At 40.6% G+C, this 18,769-nt stretch overlaps 1 protein-coding gene across 1 annotated transcript in view; it reads right to left on the bottom strand.

Moving 5' to 3' along the window:
- anos1b (anosmin 1b) overlaps positions 1–18,769 on the bottom strand; it is a 36,558-nt gene that overhangs the window by 730 nt on the left and 17,059 nt on the right. The window contains exons 3-14 of the mRNA XM_028403987.1: positions 15,355–15,417; positions 14,605–14,812; positions 13,923–14,107; positions 12,200–12,329; positions 8,648–8,741; positions 7,162–7,399; positions 4,450–4,588; positions 2,812–3,069; positions 2,148–2,242; positions 925–1,087; positions 481–713; positions 64–207 (exon numbers count right to left, since the gene is read on the bottom strand). Coding sequence (XP_028259788.1) covers positions 67–207; positions 481–713; positions 925–1,087; positions 2,148–2,242; positions 2,812–3,069; positions 4,450–4,588; positions 7,162–7,399; positions 8,648–8,741; positions 12,200–12,329; positions 13,923–14,107; positions 14,605–14,812; positions 15,355–15,417 — 1,947 coding nt within the window. The 3' untranslated portion in view covers positions 64–66. The remainder of the gene's footprint in view (positions 1–63; positions 208–480; positions 714–924; positions 1,088–2,147; positions 2,243–2,811; positions 3,070–4,449; positions 4,589–7,161; positions 7,400–8,647; positions 8,742–12,199; positions 12,330–13,922; positions 14,108–14,604; positions 14,813–15,354; positions 15,418–18,769) is intronic.

Below are 18,769 nucleotides of genomic sequence, written 5' to 3'. Positions count from 1 at the left end.
AATTACTTTCTAAAAATAAAGAGAATACAGTTTCACCATAAGGAACAAATACCTGCTACATACCTATCAGAGTGTGGTGTTGATATCTGGAGTGTGTATGGTCTTGGAGACTGCAGCACCACTGCTGCCCCCTGCTGTTAGCACTTGGAGCTGCAGCTGGTAAATACTATCAGCCTGAAGACCATGAACTGTCACTGATCGCTGAGACTATAGGAGGTGAAGAAGGGTAACATCACAGACACATCAGACACAGTATTAAAGCTACAATATTTTTCAGTAATAACATGAAAATGGTAAAAAAAAACAAAGCTAGAGATTTCAACTTTCACAATTTGTTTTAGTTTATTAGACTTTTTCAGGTCTCTTGATACTTTTAGCAAATTGTTGACTCTATATACTTAAAAATGGGTCCCTCTCATAATTCTTAGCCATTTTCCTGCTGTCAATGTGAACTCTTGTGCACTTTTCTGTTTGTCTCACCGGTGCAATTGTCTGTGTCTGTGATATAAGAGTGTCTTCCTGTCCTCCTGTTGCTGCAGTAACCTCAGATTGCAGCGTCCAGGTAAACTGGAACCCCTCTATCACTGCAGGGTCCAGTGCATGCTGCAACATTCTCCAGCGAAAAGTAGTGAGCAGGGTCCCATTGACTTGTTGAAAGTCTGCAGTCAGCCGCTCAGGGCGCAGTACCACCTTCCTGCCTGAAAGGAGGCGCTCTGACACAAAGGATAAAAATGGTTCCATCATCTGGTTTAAACTCACTAAAAGTTTGATCATAATGAGGATAATTACTATAAAAAAAAGAATTAGATAGTCGTGTGCATACAACAAAAGGATATTTCAGTTTATGTGTGTTCAACTGATTTTTTTGTTGTAAAAGGCATTTCAAAATTAATTAATGCTCCTTTTACATCTGTGTTCAGTTACCCTCAGTGTTGCAGGGCAAAGCTTTGCCTCCTCTGACCCTGACGGAGGAGCAAGTCGGGGTGGTAACCCAGGCAACAGCCTCTGACCCCAGGTCAGCCTTCATTGCCACGGCGACCAGGTACTTACAGGCAAACAGCAGACCTGTTATGGTGTGATGGGTGCCCTGAGGAGAGGGAGAATTGATCTTTAAAGAGACAGCACTGTGTAAACTGAACATGTGTCTGCATATACACATTACCTCTATTTTTGTGTCAGCCCATATAAGCTGCTTGTTAACTCCATGTTTAAAATAAACACCACAGTTTGAAAGATTTGCAGGTTGGCAGACTCAAATGGCGCAACTGTTCAAAAAGCCTGAACTTCAATGAACAGCAAATTATGTCCTGTGACCTCAGCAAATTGCACACAGCACTTTGATATTTATCAACCCTCTGCGTCTGTAATCAGTTTGGACGAGAGGTTAACATCAGGACAACTCTGGCTAAAGATCTAATGTTGGTGAATTTTAGTTTTTTTTTCTTTATGGGGTTAGCCAAAAATATACGAGTTTATCTTCTCTGCTGCGGCGCCAATTTGTGATTTGGATGGAGAACAGCTGCATTTTATATAATGTTATTTTAAATGAGATTTGCCTATGTTAGTGTTGGCTACACATTTAATGGGTAGTGGTTATTTCTGGGGTAATTCTGCACAGACCTTTACCGCAGAGTCTTTTTTTTCTGTCAAACCTTGACACATTCTGATTTACCAATTTATTAGGGACACCTGTACAAACTCCAATATTACAGCCATGCATGAAATATCTTCATGACAGCTGGTAGAGTTGAGTTTTTGTTGAGTTTCTTGTTTTGTTCTGTTACAGACATGCCAAAGACACCTCAGTAAATGTAAACCCTAATGGTGCACACATTACAAATTGCTGACTGAAAGGTATTTGTTTATATATATATATATAAATGATAGTTTAGACACAAATGTACTTCAGCCAGGGATCTGACAGAGTTATGGTAAAAGTGACGGTAGACAGAGACAGAGAGATGATGGCTGGGAGACAAAGTTACACACAGACAGAGGATGAACACATTCCAGACTGATCTGAATTATGGTGATGAAATCTGATCTCTAATCCACACACATGCACGCACGGACACAATGGTAGCACTTAACATAACGTCTATACGCACAGTTTCACATAAAAACCCGGTCAGGGTGGGTGCACATACCTGCACTGTTGTTGTTCTCTCTGTGCTTGTAACATTAGTACTGCAGGTATGTGGATGCCACCGCAAAATGTATGGACCGGGGTGTCTCTGTCTGGCTGTAAGAGAAAAAGAAAAGAAAAACAGACAAGAAGGATCAGATACACAGTATATAACCTGTGAGTGTGAAGATGAATTATACGGTGTGAAACCTGAGAGAAATATATGTCACTATGATGTATATGTTTTGCATTTGTGCACATGTGTTATGTTATTAGATTATTAGATTAGGAGATATGAGCGGTGAGTGATTAATCCATAACCTGAAGAGAAGACGTGTTAACTTTCGGAGATTTTGTATACATTTTGTCATGTTTCTGTTGTGGTTAATTGGAAACTGCAGTCAGTACTGTCTGAGAAAATGGACAATATCTATGTTAATGCTGTCATCCAGGAATGTGGATTAAAACTCTTTACAGCTCTCGCCTTATTCGTCTAATTTGGTACCTGCAGACTACGACCTTAGTGCTGCTGTCGATCAGTTTCTGAAGGCCTGAGACAGACCTCTAATGAGAGGATGTCTATGCTCAGCTGGACGAAGTGTGTAGAAGGAGATTATACTGAAAAAATAAACCCATGAGCTTATCATTCACCTCATATATGAAGCTTAATGAACACTAAAACTCACCATGGTAAGGCCACTTCCAGAACACCTTCACCTGCAGCTGGTTGTCATGGTAATGAGGGGCAGCAGCCTCCAGCCGCAGCTTTCCAGGGGTTACAGGGTTCACAGGGGATTCAGGTTGAGGCAGAGCGGAGGAGGAGGAGGAGGAGGAGGAGGAGATGGGGAGGTCAGATATAGAAGGCAAAGAGGATGAGAGGGAAGGTGAGGAGGGGAAAGATGATGAAGATGAAGAAGAGGGAAGCTCATTGGAAAAGTCTTCACCTTTGGCGGATTCAGAGTAAGGAGAAAAAAAAGAAACAAAAACACATTTAAAAATAAAAATCAACCTGTATTCAAAGCTTCTAAATACTGAGGCATATGTTTACTGCTGGGTGTGTGTGCGTGCACATGTAGAGCCACATGTAGCGCTTGTAGAAGATTTTAGTTTTTGTGCCTTGTTTATATTGTTACTCACCATGTGGAATTTATCATAATATTGTGTAAGAAATATGATCAAGTGCAGCTGTTTGCTGCCTTTTCCTGTTGTTTCAGTCAGAAACACTAATTGGCTTTAAATGGTCTATCTGACCCCTCATTAGCATTTAGCAAAAGGCCAAAACACCGACTGTGTGAAATATTAATTCTCCTGAATTATAAATGACAATATGTTCCATATAAAGTTGTTGGTATGTGGTTTGGTAATTGAGCTGCAGCTGGCTATAATCCTCAGCTGTGCTGACCGACAGGTCACCTATAAATACCTCTGTTGCTTGGACGACCATTAACATGGCCTGTTTCCACTGTGCTGTGAGTTTCTGCATGTGTGCAGCTGTATGTTGACAGAATATGCTGACGGTCAGCAAACACAGCAGCTATAACCCTAACAGGAAAATCATTAACTTAATAATGTATGGCTCAGCTCAACAAATTTGTGCCATGGACTGTGCTGTATAAATAGTATTTATTAACGTCATGACAAGCTAATGAAATGTTCAAAATAAAGACCTGATGGGTACTAGGTACTAGTTTTTGGGATACAGGCTCCTTGGCTGCTATGGGAGTCCCTTAATATGGCTGTCCGGCTGAATCACATCAACAACAGCTGAGAAACTACAGTTCACACAGCTTGGCCAAGAAACTTTAATGAGCACATCTTACATTCAGCTGTACCTGTGTAACTATGTCATGGTTATTATGACGAGGCAAAACGTCATAATAAATAAAAATTATGGATGCTGTTTCTGCAAGTTTGCAGTATTTTTACATTTAGACCAGACTCTAAAGTTTTAGAATACATGATGTTTACACCAAACTGGTACAAGAGAACACTTTGCTTGGTTCAGTGAAAGTCAAGGAAATGTTAAAAGTTGACAAATACTGGATCTAGTAACTGGTGCAAAATCCCCACCTCTTAAATAATATTTAAATAATGTGTGTTTTTAGAATGAATATGTAAAATTGTTTATGTAGCCTATTTATTTGTTTGTTTATAATTTCCCCATTGCCTTCCCCCTTTATTTCCAAAAGAGCATATATTTTATTTCTGAGCTAATCATGTACTAATAGCCCTTAAACTATTACCTTCAATATTCTACAATTCTAGTACATCTATTTGAGGTCCTAGCCCACAGCACTACAGAGAAGGCACTTTGTTTTTGTTACCTGTGTGAGATATAGTGGTAAAAACAAGCTGAGCTTTGGGACTCCTCAGTCTCTTCTGACCCCAGTAGGCCACCGTCTGAACAGACAGGAAGTAGGAAGTTGCAGGCAGCAGGCCCTGCAGCCACAGCTCATGCTGCGCCTATGACAAAAGCAGCATCCTTAATGTCATAATATTCATGGACATCATCATCAGCCTGAGTGTTGTGCATGTCCTGCTTTGTGACAGTCTGGACCTGCTCTGCATTAGCCCACTGTTTGACTGACAGCTCATTAACAGGCTCTTAGTCAATCAGCTCTGTCTGTCTGTATGGATCTCAGCTAGTCACAACAAAGAGATGCTTGGACGATAACAAGCATGTGTGTGTGTGTGTGTGTGGTGCTGTATGTGTGTATACTTTAGACAGAATGAGACAAAAGCAAAGTTAAAAGCAGTTCCTTGCTGACCTACAGAAAAAATGGGGTTAAAGTATTTCCATTACCCTCAAGATAGACAAAACATATGGCCTGTACAGCTGTATGTGTGTGTGTGTGTATTGTGAAACACAGACAGCGAGGGAAGCCTGGATTTCTATTTTAGCACATAATGTCAGTGGACATTATATGTACGTAAGTGATGTATATTTAAAAGCACTGATTCAGCAGAGGTTTTTCCAAGTTTGAATACCTCCTCTGAATTCCCCTTTTACCATCACGTTTAATGCACGATTTCTCTGGTCCTTCCTGATTGACAGAATATGTGTTGTATACACATCTTGGGACTGAACAATGTTGTGTCTGATATAAATGCATTCCCTGACCTGAAAGCCATTTACAATGTCTAAGTGGTCCTGGTTCCTACAAACATACCTGTTGTGATGCTGCCTGTTTTGAGTGTGTAGATGCAGCTGCAAGTAGGAAACACTAGTTAGGGGGGCTCATTTAAATTCCAGACCTCCCAGCCAAGCAGAACAGAGGACCAGACTACAGATAAATGGCTCCACCAGGCTCAGTCTGGGATCACCATCACTACTTAGAATAGCTAGGTCCATATGAGTGTGCCTGCATTTAAACTCCAATGTTTATTTTCGTGAAGCAAATGTGCACATTATGCATCAAAAGAAGAGGATCTAACGCTAAAGAATCTCGCACAAAAACGTTATTATTTTAACTAATTTGGAGAAAAAAGGTTCAGTTAGTACACTGACAATCAAACCTGTTGCGTCAAAGCTGCACTGTTTACTGTGATTATGGGTATTTTAGTGCTGCTGACTGGACTAGGCTGCATTGCGAACTTATTACATCACCAACACAGCTATAATCAGGATTACAAAATCCTCCTTTTTAAGTGTTCCTGCTGCAAACATAAAAAACTTAGAAGCAATGAATGTGCATCAGTGTCATTCTTCTCACCACAGCTGCAGCATCGAAACATCTCACACACTCCACCACCACCACCACACACACACACACAAATCTAATACTCTACAACCACGACAACTGATACACTCAGTCGCTAATGCCCTCTTGCTGTAGTGAGAGGCAGAAGTCGGAACATTCCCAGATGCTTTGACTTGAGTTAAACACATTATCCAAATGTAGGAAAGCCCTCTTCTCTGTGTTGTCAGTCCATCTCCATGTCATGTTATTCCAGCACCATAAAGCCAGACCTACATGTTGTCATAGCATGCTTAACAGAGTTATGTCCCACAAAGATAATGGCGGTGTGTCTGTCTGAGGAACAGATGCAACAGAAGTCTGCAGAAGATGTAGAAGAAGTAATGGGAACACACGCCAAACAACAATTTCAGGGTGAATATGAAAAACCAGATCTAAAATAGTGAGCATGTAAAGTGATTTAGTTCCAACATGTCTGTGTGTTACATTATGAGACCACAACTAAAAAGCCTCAAGTTTCTACTTTAGTTCAACTATTACACAGAACAGCAAGATTGTGTCTTTTTAACTCAATCATGTCCGTTTCTCCACTTAAATCTAATGTTTAAGACTTTCTATAGGCTGCAGGTGGTGCAGCAGGAAACTGATCGTTCAGTGCCTAATATGTAAAATGAATACATAGTGTGTTGCTTCCTGGTGCTGTGGCTAAAACATATTAAAAGAATTATTCTAGCTTCCTCCACCACTTGCACACAGTAGCTGTTTACAGAACCTGTCCGGTTTGAGCACTGCGCCGGCCTATAAAATCACCAGAGTAATCACAAGCAGAATACGGGGAGGAATGTGTGTGTGTGTGTGAGGTGCATGCGTTTAAAAGCCTAGTAAAACTTTTCAGGTGCAGCAATAGATTTTGTGCATGTGCTGTCATACTACTCATAGAATAGCTGCAGTATGTGTCATGTGAAGTAAAAATTACCAGCAGAGCATTGTCCTGAGCATCGCACTGCCTTCTTCCCACATAGTCTCCTGTCACCTAATGATTGTTAGATTGGTAGTCAGCATGAGAACTCTGACCTTTCTACAGCTATGCAGTTGTTCTGATGCCATTCTATCAGAGCCAGTATTAAGGTGACTCTGGCTCCTCTGTGGATCCTCGTGCCCTTTAGGTTGGTCCTTTAAGTGCTCAAGTCAAGTCAAGTTTGTCCTTTAGCATTCGTGACTTATTAATATTCACTTTTATTTTACATGCTCTGAATACTAGCATAATCACAGTTAGGGCAACATTAATGACTACATTCTGTATGTTAGTGTAAGTTTATATGCAGAAAGAGTCCTTACCGCCTGAGTCACACGGCTGTTGCTCTCCTTTTTACCCTGTTCTTGCGTGCGTGAGTGTGTTGAACGTGTGTGCATGTTGCTGTGCGCTGTGTGTGCGTGTGGTTGTAGTGTGTGTTTGTGTGCTGTGTGTGTATGCCGAGATGTCCAGGTGATTCGATAGTTGTGGACAGGCAGGTCTCCCTCCCTGGGAGGTTCCCAACGTAATAAAGCAGACACTGTGACCCCACTTCCTTTGGACCTACAGAGAGAGGGAGAGAGAGAGGGAGGGAGCAGCACAAGTCAAACAACATCAGCGAAGTCATGGTCAAGTACTTCCTGAGGAGGTTTGTGTACATGTACAGAGCATCAGGAAAGTATTCACAGCGCTTTACTTTTTCCACTTTTTGTCATGTTACAGCCCCTATTCCAAATTGTATTAAATTACCTCAAAATTCTACACACAATACCCCATTAGGACAATGTTACCAAATATTTTTTTGACATTTTTTGAATTTATCAAAAATAGAAATCTAAGAACTCACGTTTACATAAGTATTCACAGCCTTTGCTTAATACTTTGTTGATCTACCTTTGGCAGCAAAATATACAGAGTGACCATCGGGTTCTTGGTCACCTCGCTGACTAAGGCCCTTCTCCCCCGATCGCTTAGTTTAGACGGCCGGCCAGCTCTAGGAAGAGTCCTGGTGGTTCCAAACGTCTTCCATATTTCATGTTATAAATAACGGAGGCCACTGTGCTCATTGGGACCCCAGGTTTGTGCCTCAAGAAAATCCTGTCTTGCAGGTCTATAGACAATTCCTTTGACTTCATGCTTGGTGTTTGTGCTCTGACATGCCCGGTCAACTGTGGGACCTTATATAGACAGGTGTGTGCCTTTCCAAATCATGTCCAATCAACTGAATTTACCGCAGGTGGACTCCAATTAAGCTGTAGAAACACAGGATGATCAGTAGAAAATAGATGCACCTGAGCTCAATTTGAGCTTCATTGCAAAGGCTGTGAATACTTATGTAAATGTGATTTCCTAGTTTTCTATTTTTAATAAATTCAAAAAATGTAAAAAAATAATAATGGGGTATTGTGTGTAGAATTTTGAAGGTAAGAGATTCATTAAATACAATTTGGAATGAGGCTGGTACATAACAAAATGTGGAAAAAGTGAAGCACTGTGAACACTTTTCCGGATGCACTGTATGTGTTTTTGTTCAGTGACTGTGTTGGGTTTACCATCTTCTATTTACTCTAAACATATGTAGTGAGGCTCAGACACTTTATTTCCTCACCTCTGTTATTAGATTTTGTGAAACATCAAAGACATGGTATGAACTTTATGTAACCTAGTTTTTCAGCTTATGAATAGAATGTATACTATAATATATAATTGAACAGGGATGAGCTGTAATTTTCATGCAAATACATAATCAAACATTACTTTTTTATCTACTGGAACACACTTTATGACCGAGCATAGCAACCATTCTTATACCTTTCAATGAGCTGGGGTGCTGGCTGTGAACCTGCCCGGTCCAGGGTCTGGTTGCTCACTCTGAAATTCATAGGAGGTTCTGGAGGGGAAGGATCTGCAAAGACATAGACAGGCATTGAAACATGCAGACAGAGAAAGATGGCAGAAAATATTGTTGTTGTATAATGTTGCTGGTCATCTGCTTTTTCACTGATAATAAAGTGTATCATTCATTTTGAGATCTAGTGAGAGGGCAGAGGGATAATTAAGATGATATTAAATGATATTATATTGTGGATATTTGCTCACAATCCTTCAGCTTAATACCAGAATATTTTGAGAGAAGGTAACAAAACTATCACAGTTCCTTTTAAGACTGTTATTGTGCAGCCACAATATAGAACAATAAAAAATAAAATGACAAAAAATGGAGTACCTTGTTTCACAAGTTTAACTACTGGACATCACACTTTTTGTAGCCTTGAATTGGCAGAGTGTGTATCCTTTTTAACAAATATAGCATGAATAATACAGGCACTGCTGATCAGAACATAGTACCTATTTATTTCCTGGGTAAACTTTTCATTATAGTAAGTCATTACATTTGAATCTTTAATCTTTGTCCTGCTGCAGCCTGTTTGTTGAATAATGTATGACTTGCATTGTGCACTAAAAACATTTAATCATTCAACCTTATCTAGAGAAGAGTGATTGGTGTTGAAATCTTTGTTCCCTTAAAGCAGAGACCTTTCACCAGCTTGATTGAATTGTCTAATAACTGTATATTTAATGCGCTGCAGTGGAGAAAAATAAAGAAGCCATTCTGGGGGGGAAAGGCTAATTTCCTCTTGGTCTTATTCAAGTCTACAAAGCCAATTAGATTTACAGCATCAAAGGTGAGCGATACTGGAGAAGCCCGAAGCCCTTTTCAGTAGCTACCACAACACAGACCAAAGGCGACCACCACTAGTCACTGTTTGCCTCCAAAATGAAATCCTGAGGTCGCCGGTCTTTCAACACTGACTCTGTATCTCATTAGAGTGTCAAACCCTGATGCTGTATTTGATTAAAACTACAAAATGTATCTGATTAGAACTACATCCCCCATGGCAGGCCTCCCACAGGCCTCAGGCTGTGCTTGGCTGACCCAGATGCAAAGATCAAAGTTAGTGCAACATATTGGGAGCTGCAAGATCTGGCCTGTTTGTGTGTGTGTGTGTGTGTGTGTTAAAAGCACGGTGTCTCTCAGTGCCAGCAGTAATTTCCAGATCAGAACCAAAACACATTTTTTTCTCTGAGGCCCTTTTCTCTGTGTGTGTGTCTCTCAGGGAGCCATTGTTTCATGATATGAAGACATCAGAATGAGTTTTCTGATCCAGACATTCCCTCCTAATGACTGCTGGCAGGTCCTGTACAACCCTAATATCTCAATGAGCAGGAAAGAGTTTTTCATTCACAGCTCAGCTCTTGTTCTGGTTAGCATCAGGTCACAGTGGCGGAACTACAACCATCTTGACATCTGCCAGCTTCCTGATTTGTGACCCCTGACCTCCAGCCCCTGACTAATCAGACTAATGAACTGGAAACACAAGACTCAGACTTCGATCAGATGGTACTTGGAATGTTTAAGTGTGTCTTTAACCTTTAACCCTGGCCCTCAAAATGCACTTGTGAACACAATCCACATCTTAAAAGAATAATTCAGCATTTTTCATACACACTTCGGAGAGTTAGATGAGAAGATCACTCGCCTGTCCCTCTTGTTAGCTTAGCATAAAATTACTTAATAATTTCTCTTTTTTAGGGGTGCATTGTTTGTGTCCCAGCAAAGAATCCCACATATAAACCCTAATAAAAAAATAACTAAGTAAGCAAAGCTTGCACTCCAGACTATAGCCTTAAGCTGGAATTATGCTTCTACATCACCTATGCAAAGAAGGGTATTAAGGCTAGCAGAGGTGCTGACCTCACAAATCTCAGCAATGTGTAGTGCAGACCTTTGTGTTAGGAAGGCTAACGTGTTAATCCGATATCTTGTAGGATACTGTTCTGCAGTTCGAGCATTGTACAGCCACCAGATCCACCAAATATAACATTAAATTACAGATAAACTGCTACCCTTCTTAAATTCTGAATCCCTGTAGCTCTGGTTTGATGGTACCGTTTTGTAATATGCTCAGTTAATGTAATTATTATTGTCTCATTATAGTGGCAGCAGTGCTGCAGTGGTTTAGGCTGGCTGGTGCTAACTTTTGGCTTTAAGCGTCTCCTCTGCATGCTCCCTCCAAAGACATGCATGTTAGGTTGACCAGCCACTGCTCACAATGGTTGTCTCTCTGTATTAGCCCTGTGATGGACTGGAGACATCCAGGGTGCACTCACCTCTCACTTAACACCAGCTGGGGCAGTCAACACTTTATAAAATTATCTTCAATATACTGTAACCTTTTAAAGAGACATAAGATCACTTTGTATTATAAATTAGAAAATAACTACATCTAATGCAGAGGACGGCTTGTTATGAGGATCCCAAATAAAACCTGCTCTACAGGAAAAAAAAGAAGTAAAGGGTGGATGGGTGGATGTCACTGTCCCACCCATATCCTCCAAATTCCCTTATGATATTTTTCCATCAATACAGCAGTTTGTTTACACCAGGATGATTTGATGTCTTCAAACTGTTGCTGAACATGACAGCTTCCATACACATGTGCTTTATTTGCTTATGCGCAGCCTAGAGAAACCTCATTTAGAGACATGACTGGTCACCAGAAGTTGCCAAAGAAGTCTCAGTATAACATAGCACAGACTGTAATGTTTCTAAAACTCTGATGGACACATCAAGAATTTCATCATTTATTATCTGCACTGATGGAAAATGCGATCTCAGACACCTCTTCAACTGATAAAGAACTTTTTTTTCCAAAACTTGCTCCAACCTGAAGTCATTGTTCACATTCAAACATGCTCTAGCCAATCCTGGCAGGGAATTCATATGACTAGCCAATCCTGGCGTCACATCAATATGACCTAAGTCTGCTAAGCATTAGAGCTACGACCTCCTACAGTGTGTGTGTGTGTGTGTGTGTGTGTGTGTGTGACTGACTTACTCTCACTTTCACACTGTCTCTCAGACCCACACCAGGGATTGCACCCTGGCACTAAACCAATTGATTGAGCATATATATATGTGTGTGTACGTGTGAGCGTGTCTTTACAGCATGTGTAAATATGTGCATGTATGTATTTTCGGTTTCCTGTCTGCATTTTATAGACTGCCTGTTTTTCTGCTGTGTGTACCTTATCCATCAACTCTGAGCGAAAGGGAGAGAAGGAACAGAGAAGTAGAGGAAAGGGAATGTTCCTGAGTTTCTGACCTCCGTGGGGAGGTGTAATATCTCTCATAAAATGACACAAGTATCTGCATTTTGCTCCATGTCTCATGACAGAATATCACAATTCACAGGTACATTATGGAAACACGGTGGAGGAGGAATCATCACTCTCAGTGGAGCTGTCTTAACAGCTCTCTAAAGAAAACCAAAGTATGTGTTTAGTGTGTGTTTGTATTACCTTTACTGGAGATGTAGTGTTTGCTGGGTGTAGTGAAACCTCTGCTGCCATGGCTGTTGATGGCTGCTACTCTGAACTGGTACCAACGCTGAGGTCTGAGATCCGATAGGACCACGTCTTCAGAGAGGGTCTGAAGATAAAACACATCCATGTAGATAAATGAAAAAACAAATTGTTCTTCACTTGCTTAATGCAATGCATTTTAAAAATATTATATAGTAATAATATAAAGATTTTGAGCTACAACATGACTTACACATATGATCTTTTTAAATTTAAAACTCAACACGTTGCAAGTCAGCAAAGTTGCAGGTTGTCATAAAGATTATAAATTACCATGTAGTTTTATGTGAAACCTCTGCAGGATTATCTTGGCAGACAATATATGTGTAACTCATGGAACAATTCAAAGTGCGGATTGAATCATTTGTCTTTTGGCACTGATCACTGTATATTTTTTCCAAAATACAGTCCCCTGGTGGTTCACCATAAGGGGTGGGACCTTACCTCTCTATTACTTCAGTGCATGACTGTGCAAAGGTTAGTTTATTAAATAATTATAGACACAATAAAGAACAGTCTTGACAAGCAGGTGGTCTCCTCTCAATGGGGACATTTTAAGAAATGGTCTTTTCTGCCTTCCTTTTGTGTAGAAAATAAGGTTTTATATGTGTCCTTGTGGCTACATCCTGCAGATGGATAGCTTATCTTAACATTAGGATGGAATCACCCAGCATAGCTGGATCCATACAAACATGTGGTTGAGTGCTGAACTATTTCTTGTAAACAAACCAAAATATGCATGTTAATTAGTGACATCCTCCACCTCTGTCACCAGTTTCACTCAGAACTGACCACTGCCATGTACATGGTGTGCCTAATAAACTGGCAACAGGCAATTATACATGAATGTGGTCAGACTGGAATTCTCTCTGATAACAGTAAAATTCAATAATTTCAACAAATTATGGTTAAACTCACCAAAGATTCACATATTGTCTCCCTGACAAATGTAATCACTGCTTAAAACCTACTCATCCACAGTCTCTCTCACACACACAGACACGAGCTGCCATCTATTTAAGTCCATAATGAGCATTCAGTCATTCAGAGTCAGCCGGTGGAACGACTGTGGCTGCCTGTGGTTCCTTTTTAAGCTCTGCTTATTTACCTAACCTCACACAGACACACACACACATGAACGTACAGTGCACTCTCACACATTCACACACACACACATACACACACTCATAGGGTTTACCCTGGCAGAGTGAGAGACTGGCTGGGGTGGAGAGGTTTAGACAGCAAGGCAGCAGACTGATGAGGTGGAAACAGAGTCTAACATCCATCTCCATAGCTGAGAAGTTTCATCATTCGAGGCAAATTGAGAGTTATGAGGTAAAGATATGTTACAAACTTTGTGGTGTTGCACCACTGTTGAAGGCACAGGGAACTGTTTTTTTATAGCTCCTCTATGATTATACTACCACCAGTGTTGTTACAACTACACTATGCTATCCTATGATTTTTTCTGGCATTCAGCTTCTTTATATCACCTCTACTTCAATAATAAGGAAAGATATTAATAGACAACTATGTTTCGGTAACAAGCCATTGCATCAGCATCTTGGTCAATTATTCTTTTCTTTCCTAATCATTATGATGTCAGCATCACAAAACCTGTAATCACTAAAGACATAGTGAGAGGCTGCTTTTTATTCACCATGGCAACGGTAGCCCATGGAGAGGCATGATCTTCACTGGGGTGAATGCCGATGTTCCAGCGGGACTGAAGCATGTAAACGACCGGCTCCATGCTGACATTGAACTTCGACACCCACATCACCTTCACACGCCCCTCGGAATCCTCCACGAAGCTCATCTCTCTACGGGGCTTCAGGGGAACACCTGCATGGACAAATGAGTGGAGACATCTGATGCTGTGCCTATTCAAAACCAATGGGTCGGCTACATAGAGACCGAAAAAGCAAAGCAAAAATGCAAATGTCACTCAAACGATAATTTTGTTTGTGTTAATTTATTACAGCAGCCAAATCCTGACCGCATCTGAGGCGGTTCATGATGCAGTCTAGCTCCATGTTGACTCATGATGGAGATAGTTTTAACCACAATGAAGTTGGCAATATTAAGCAATCTTTATTACATTACATTAAATTATATTTAACATATCTGCCAGACACTTATGATCAAAGCAGCTCATAAAGAGCTACATGTCATAACACATATTGGAAGTGCATTTTTCCCCGTCAACTAAAGGAGTGTTGTGCAGCTTGTGAGAGCTTGTGAGAGCTTGTGCAGCCAGAAATAAAAGCACAATTCAGGCATCTCTTATTAAACACATTAAACACTTGCTTCAAGCCCACACTATGCTAACTAACTTTTACCTTTATAAAGATTGGCTGCGGCTTGGCAGGTGTGTCCACAGCCATTGGAGCAGCACTTCCTGGGGGACGGACAATGCTGGTCTGATGAGCAGCTCTCCACGCAGGCTGCAGCGAATCCCGTTGCTCGCTGAGGCGGAGGGCAGTCTCCCTGCCGAGACAACCTCAGAGAGGCCAGAAACTCCCGGCTTGTCACACACTCTGTCTGTTTCTGCCAGGAAAAAAAAATTGCAACATATAAGAACTTCTACTGATTATTTGAATCTGTTGCAAAAGGCTGTGTGTGTTTGTGTGTGTGTGTGTGTGTGCCAATGGCCGCACATCAGCAAAATGTAAACACAAGCTTAAGCTAATAGCTCTGAATTACACTGTGTTTCAAACCAGGCAGCCAGTCAGCCATCTCACCAGTAACATGCTTCAGCTCTTGTGATGAAAAACTAATCTATCTAAAAAACACAGCAACTGGCTCTACAAATAATCATTTAGGGCCACACACACACACACACACAAGAAACACATGTGAAACTACTGTATACATTCAAAAGCTGACAAATGTTTTGCATAACACACACACACACAACGCAGGCTTGCATAAATACACACAGAATTGGCTAATCGTGGCACACATTCGAAAGATCTCACAGTGCCAACAAAAGCATCTTTCTAGTGCAGGATGGACACTGCCACCGAGGCTGCTGTGACCTACACAAATACACACACCACACACACTTACACACTATCCAGTTAGCTTACCTCACAGGACTTTGGAGACAGGACCTTCCTGGTTTCCCACAGTTCTTTGCATGGCTGCAGGCACTGAACATACACAAAGAGAACAGAATAAAATATCAGTTCAAATAAGATTTTTACAACTTCACTTTAACATTTGGAAAAATGTGTTGATACGTCCAAAATATGTCACTTTTGGGTGAAGGGTTACATCAATCAGTATCACTCACTCTTGAATTTACATAAATGATAGAAACAGGAAACAACACACCTGCCAACACCTCTAGAGCATACATTGGGTATTTTATTGGGTGGCATAACCTTTAAAATCATGATATAATATTTATTTTTTATAAAAAGAAAGAATAATAATTAATAAGGGTTAATTAGCTTCAAACATGTTGGTAATTGTTCACTTTACAGGCATGTAAGGCTAGCTCACTGTTTCCAGTCACTGTGTTAACATTTATAAAGATACACAACAGTTTATGTATCAGTCGTCTTATCTAGCAGTCTGCCAGAAAGCGAATAAGCAGATTTCCCCAGAACTATTCCATCAAAATCACAGAAGAAACACACACACACACACACACACACACACACAATCACTCTCTCTCTCTCTCTCTCTCAAGGCCCACACTCATCTGGTTTGCCACCTCAGTGAACTGGTGAATGATGGCTCTTACCAAATTAAAACCAGACAACATATAAAAACTGTGGTTTCACCCTCAACCCCCACCCCCCACCCCCTCCCTTTTTTCTGTCTGTCTGTCTCCCTCAGCTCCCCAGTGTGCCTGGCTTCAATCATTCCATCTCACTGATTCCAGAAGAAGAAACTGAATCAACAAAGAGGCATAAAAACTTCATCTTTGCACAAATAAATGGCTACTTCTGGATAAAAACACCTCCAACAACTCTAGTACCCTAGATTAAATAGACTCTTTTGCAGACATGATGGCTAAAGTTTTATTAAAGACCATGTACAAAAAACGGGCAATAACAAGACACTAAGCCTCATACTGCTACCTGATAAAGCCATGTGACTGTCTCCTAAACATAAAAGGAGGCTTCAGCATGTAGCCTAATAACTGTTGAATACTATTAAATCATGAAGAAAAAGTTTGGTGATACTCCACCCTAAATCTCTCCTTTGAGAATGAGGCATGTTTGTCTTAAACTGTAAGTTTGTTGTCTGCATATTTGCAGGAAACAACGGCTGCAGAGTCTGAGTTACAATGGAATTACATAAAAAAAACATCTACGTACACACTAAAAAATGCACCACAACACAGTCTGTGTATTGGTTTGTAGAAAAGAGTCAGACACTGTATATTAGCAGTGGGTGAAATATGCTATAAATATCCTGATTATATTGATTTTTATGCTACAAAAAAAAATATGTTTCTGAAACCAGTGGCAGTGGCTGAATCCAGTTCCAGTGAGTTGTGTAGACACTGCTAATTTGCATAAAGCAGCACACATTGCATCCGGTCTCTCAAAATCTATTGTAACACTGCTCAAACACAACATGGCTGCTTACATAGAACATGAGTGAAGGGATGAAAATGATGTTTCCTATGGATACTTGTCATCCCTTTACCCTATGAATGGACTACAATTATGTGGTGTACTGTATGGTGTTTTTGTGAAGACATTCTATTCTTTTCCGTAATCATAAAAATGTGTCAGCCCTGTGGACATTAAAACCACAACTAATATCCAAGCAACCACATCCTTCTCTGTCCATGAAGACCTTTTTACAGCCACCTTTTTGTCCACAAGAAATAACTTTGGTAAGAATTATCACTTTTTTTCAGCTCAAGGCAATAATGTATTCCTAAAGGGGAACAGATATAATAAAACACAGATTTAATAAAATATAACACAAACACACACACAGCTGTAACTAGATCCTCAAGTTCGATGTGTTTCTTCTCCCATGGGTCTCTTCACTGGATCACGTGTTACTCTGAGCTTATAGTTGTCAAAAACTCACACAAAACACCTCACAAACACACACACACACCAACAGTATCTTACATCTAAGGCCAGACCCTCCTTTGCTGCAACAGAAATGTTTTATTTTTCACTCCCATCCTTATGTTTGTTCAACATCTTCCGTTCTTCCTCCCTCCCTTATTTTTAAATCCTTTTCCCCCCCATTTGGACTTTTTGTCTCATCTTCACATTATCACTCCCTTCCTCCTCCTCCTCCTCCTCACTGTGATTTCCTTTCTCCGCTGTGTATCCTCTTCTCCTCTAAAACATCCATACCTGTAGTAATTTGTCAGGCATCTCAAGCTTAAACTGTGCATATACTTTATATACACACAAATGTAACACCCAGGTTTGCATAGACCACTACAGTCACTACACATGCAGTCTTAAATGTCTTTTTGTTTCTACAATAAGGTCATAAAAACACACTTAACAAAGATGTCATTAACAGACAAAAAATAAATTAGGAAATGTGATAAGTGAGCGGTGAGATAAGTTGGTTTGAGGTTAATGAACTTAAGCTGAGAACATTTGTGGCATGAAGGCGGAGCACACCTTACACTCTCAAATATCACCTGCATGCTATCAATCACTGAAAAGTACATGAGCACCATTTGTGTAAGAGGAGCTGAAAGACAAACAAGACACTTTTGGTCTTGAAGGCGACATGATGAGTTATGTGTGTGAGAGAAAGAACAGTAGACACAGCTGAGGTCAGAGGTTGGAGATGTTACTGTTTAACACACCACCACACTGTAACAACAGATCTAAGATTAATGACTGCCTGTGTGTGTGCATGTGTGTGTGTGTGTGCATGCACAGTTTACAGAGGAGCTCCTCAGATATCTCTGTAATAATTAATCACACATACATACACATACACACACCTTGTGTCTCGACCCACCTCTTGTCTCCCCTGCTGTTTTATGGCCTCACCTGCCACAATAGAGGGATGACAGCCACACTTGGCAAGTGAGGGGAGGAGAGGAAATGGAGGAGGGAGAGGAGGAGAGATGTGGTTTCCAAGTGGATGGAGAGGAGGGGGTGGGGGTGGGAGGTGAGTGTCAGTTGAAAAGGAGAGAGGAGATGAAAGACAAACAGTGAAACAGGTCCAGGGGTAAGAGAGAGAGAGAGAGAGAGAGAGAGAGAGAGACAAAGAAAGAAAGCCACCAGATGTGCTCGCTATTTAAACACGGTCACTAGTTCAGTAGACGCAATGTAAAAGACTATTTCTGTTTATTTATGTGCCCTGCTTGTCATCAGCTGTCTTATTTTCTACTTTTAGTACATTTAGAATTTCGGCACCATTTGATATTTTTTATGGAGAAATGAAGCTCTGCCCCTTTATGTGGACCCCATGTGCCACAAATGACACATATGTTTGTCAATTTAAAGTCAAGAAAGGTGCAGCTTGTCATAAACATACACTCCTCAACCAAAC

This window comes from Parambassis ranga, chromosome 4 (genome assembly GCF_900634625.1).
Source record: "Parambassis ranga chromosome 4, fParRan2.1, whole genome shotgun sequence".
Taxonomy (NCBI): Eukaryota; Metazoa; Chordata; class Actinopteri; family Ambassidae; genus Parambassis; species Parambassis ranga.
The sequence above is the reverse complement of the archived record's forward strand: the minus strand, read 5'-3'. Positions and strand labels throughout refer to the sequence as shown.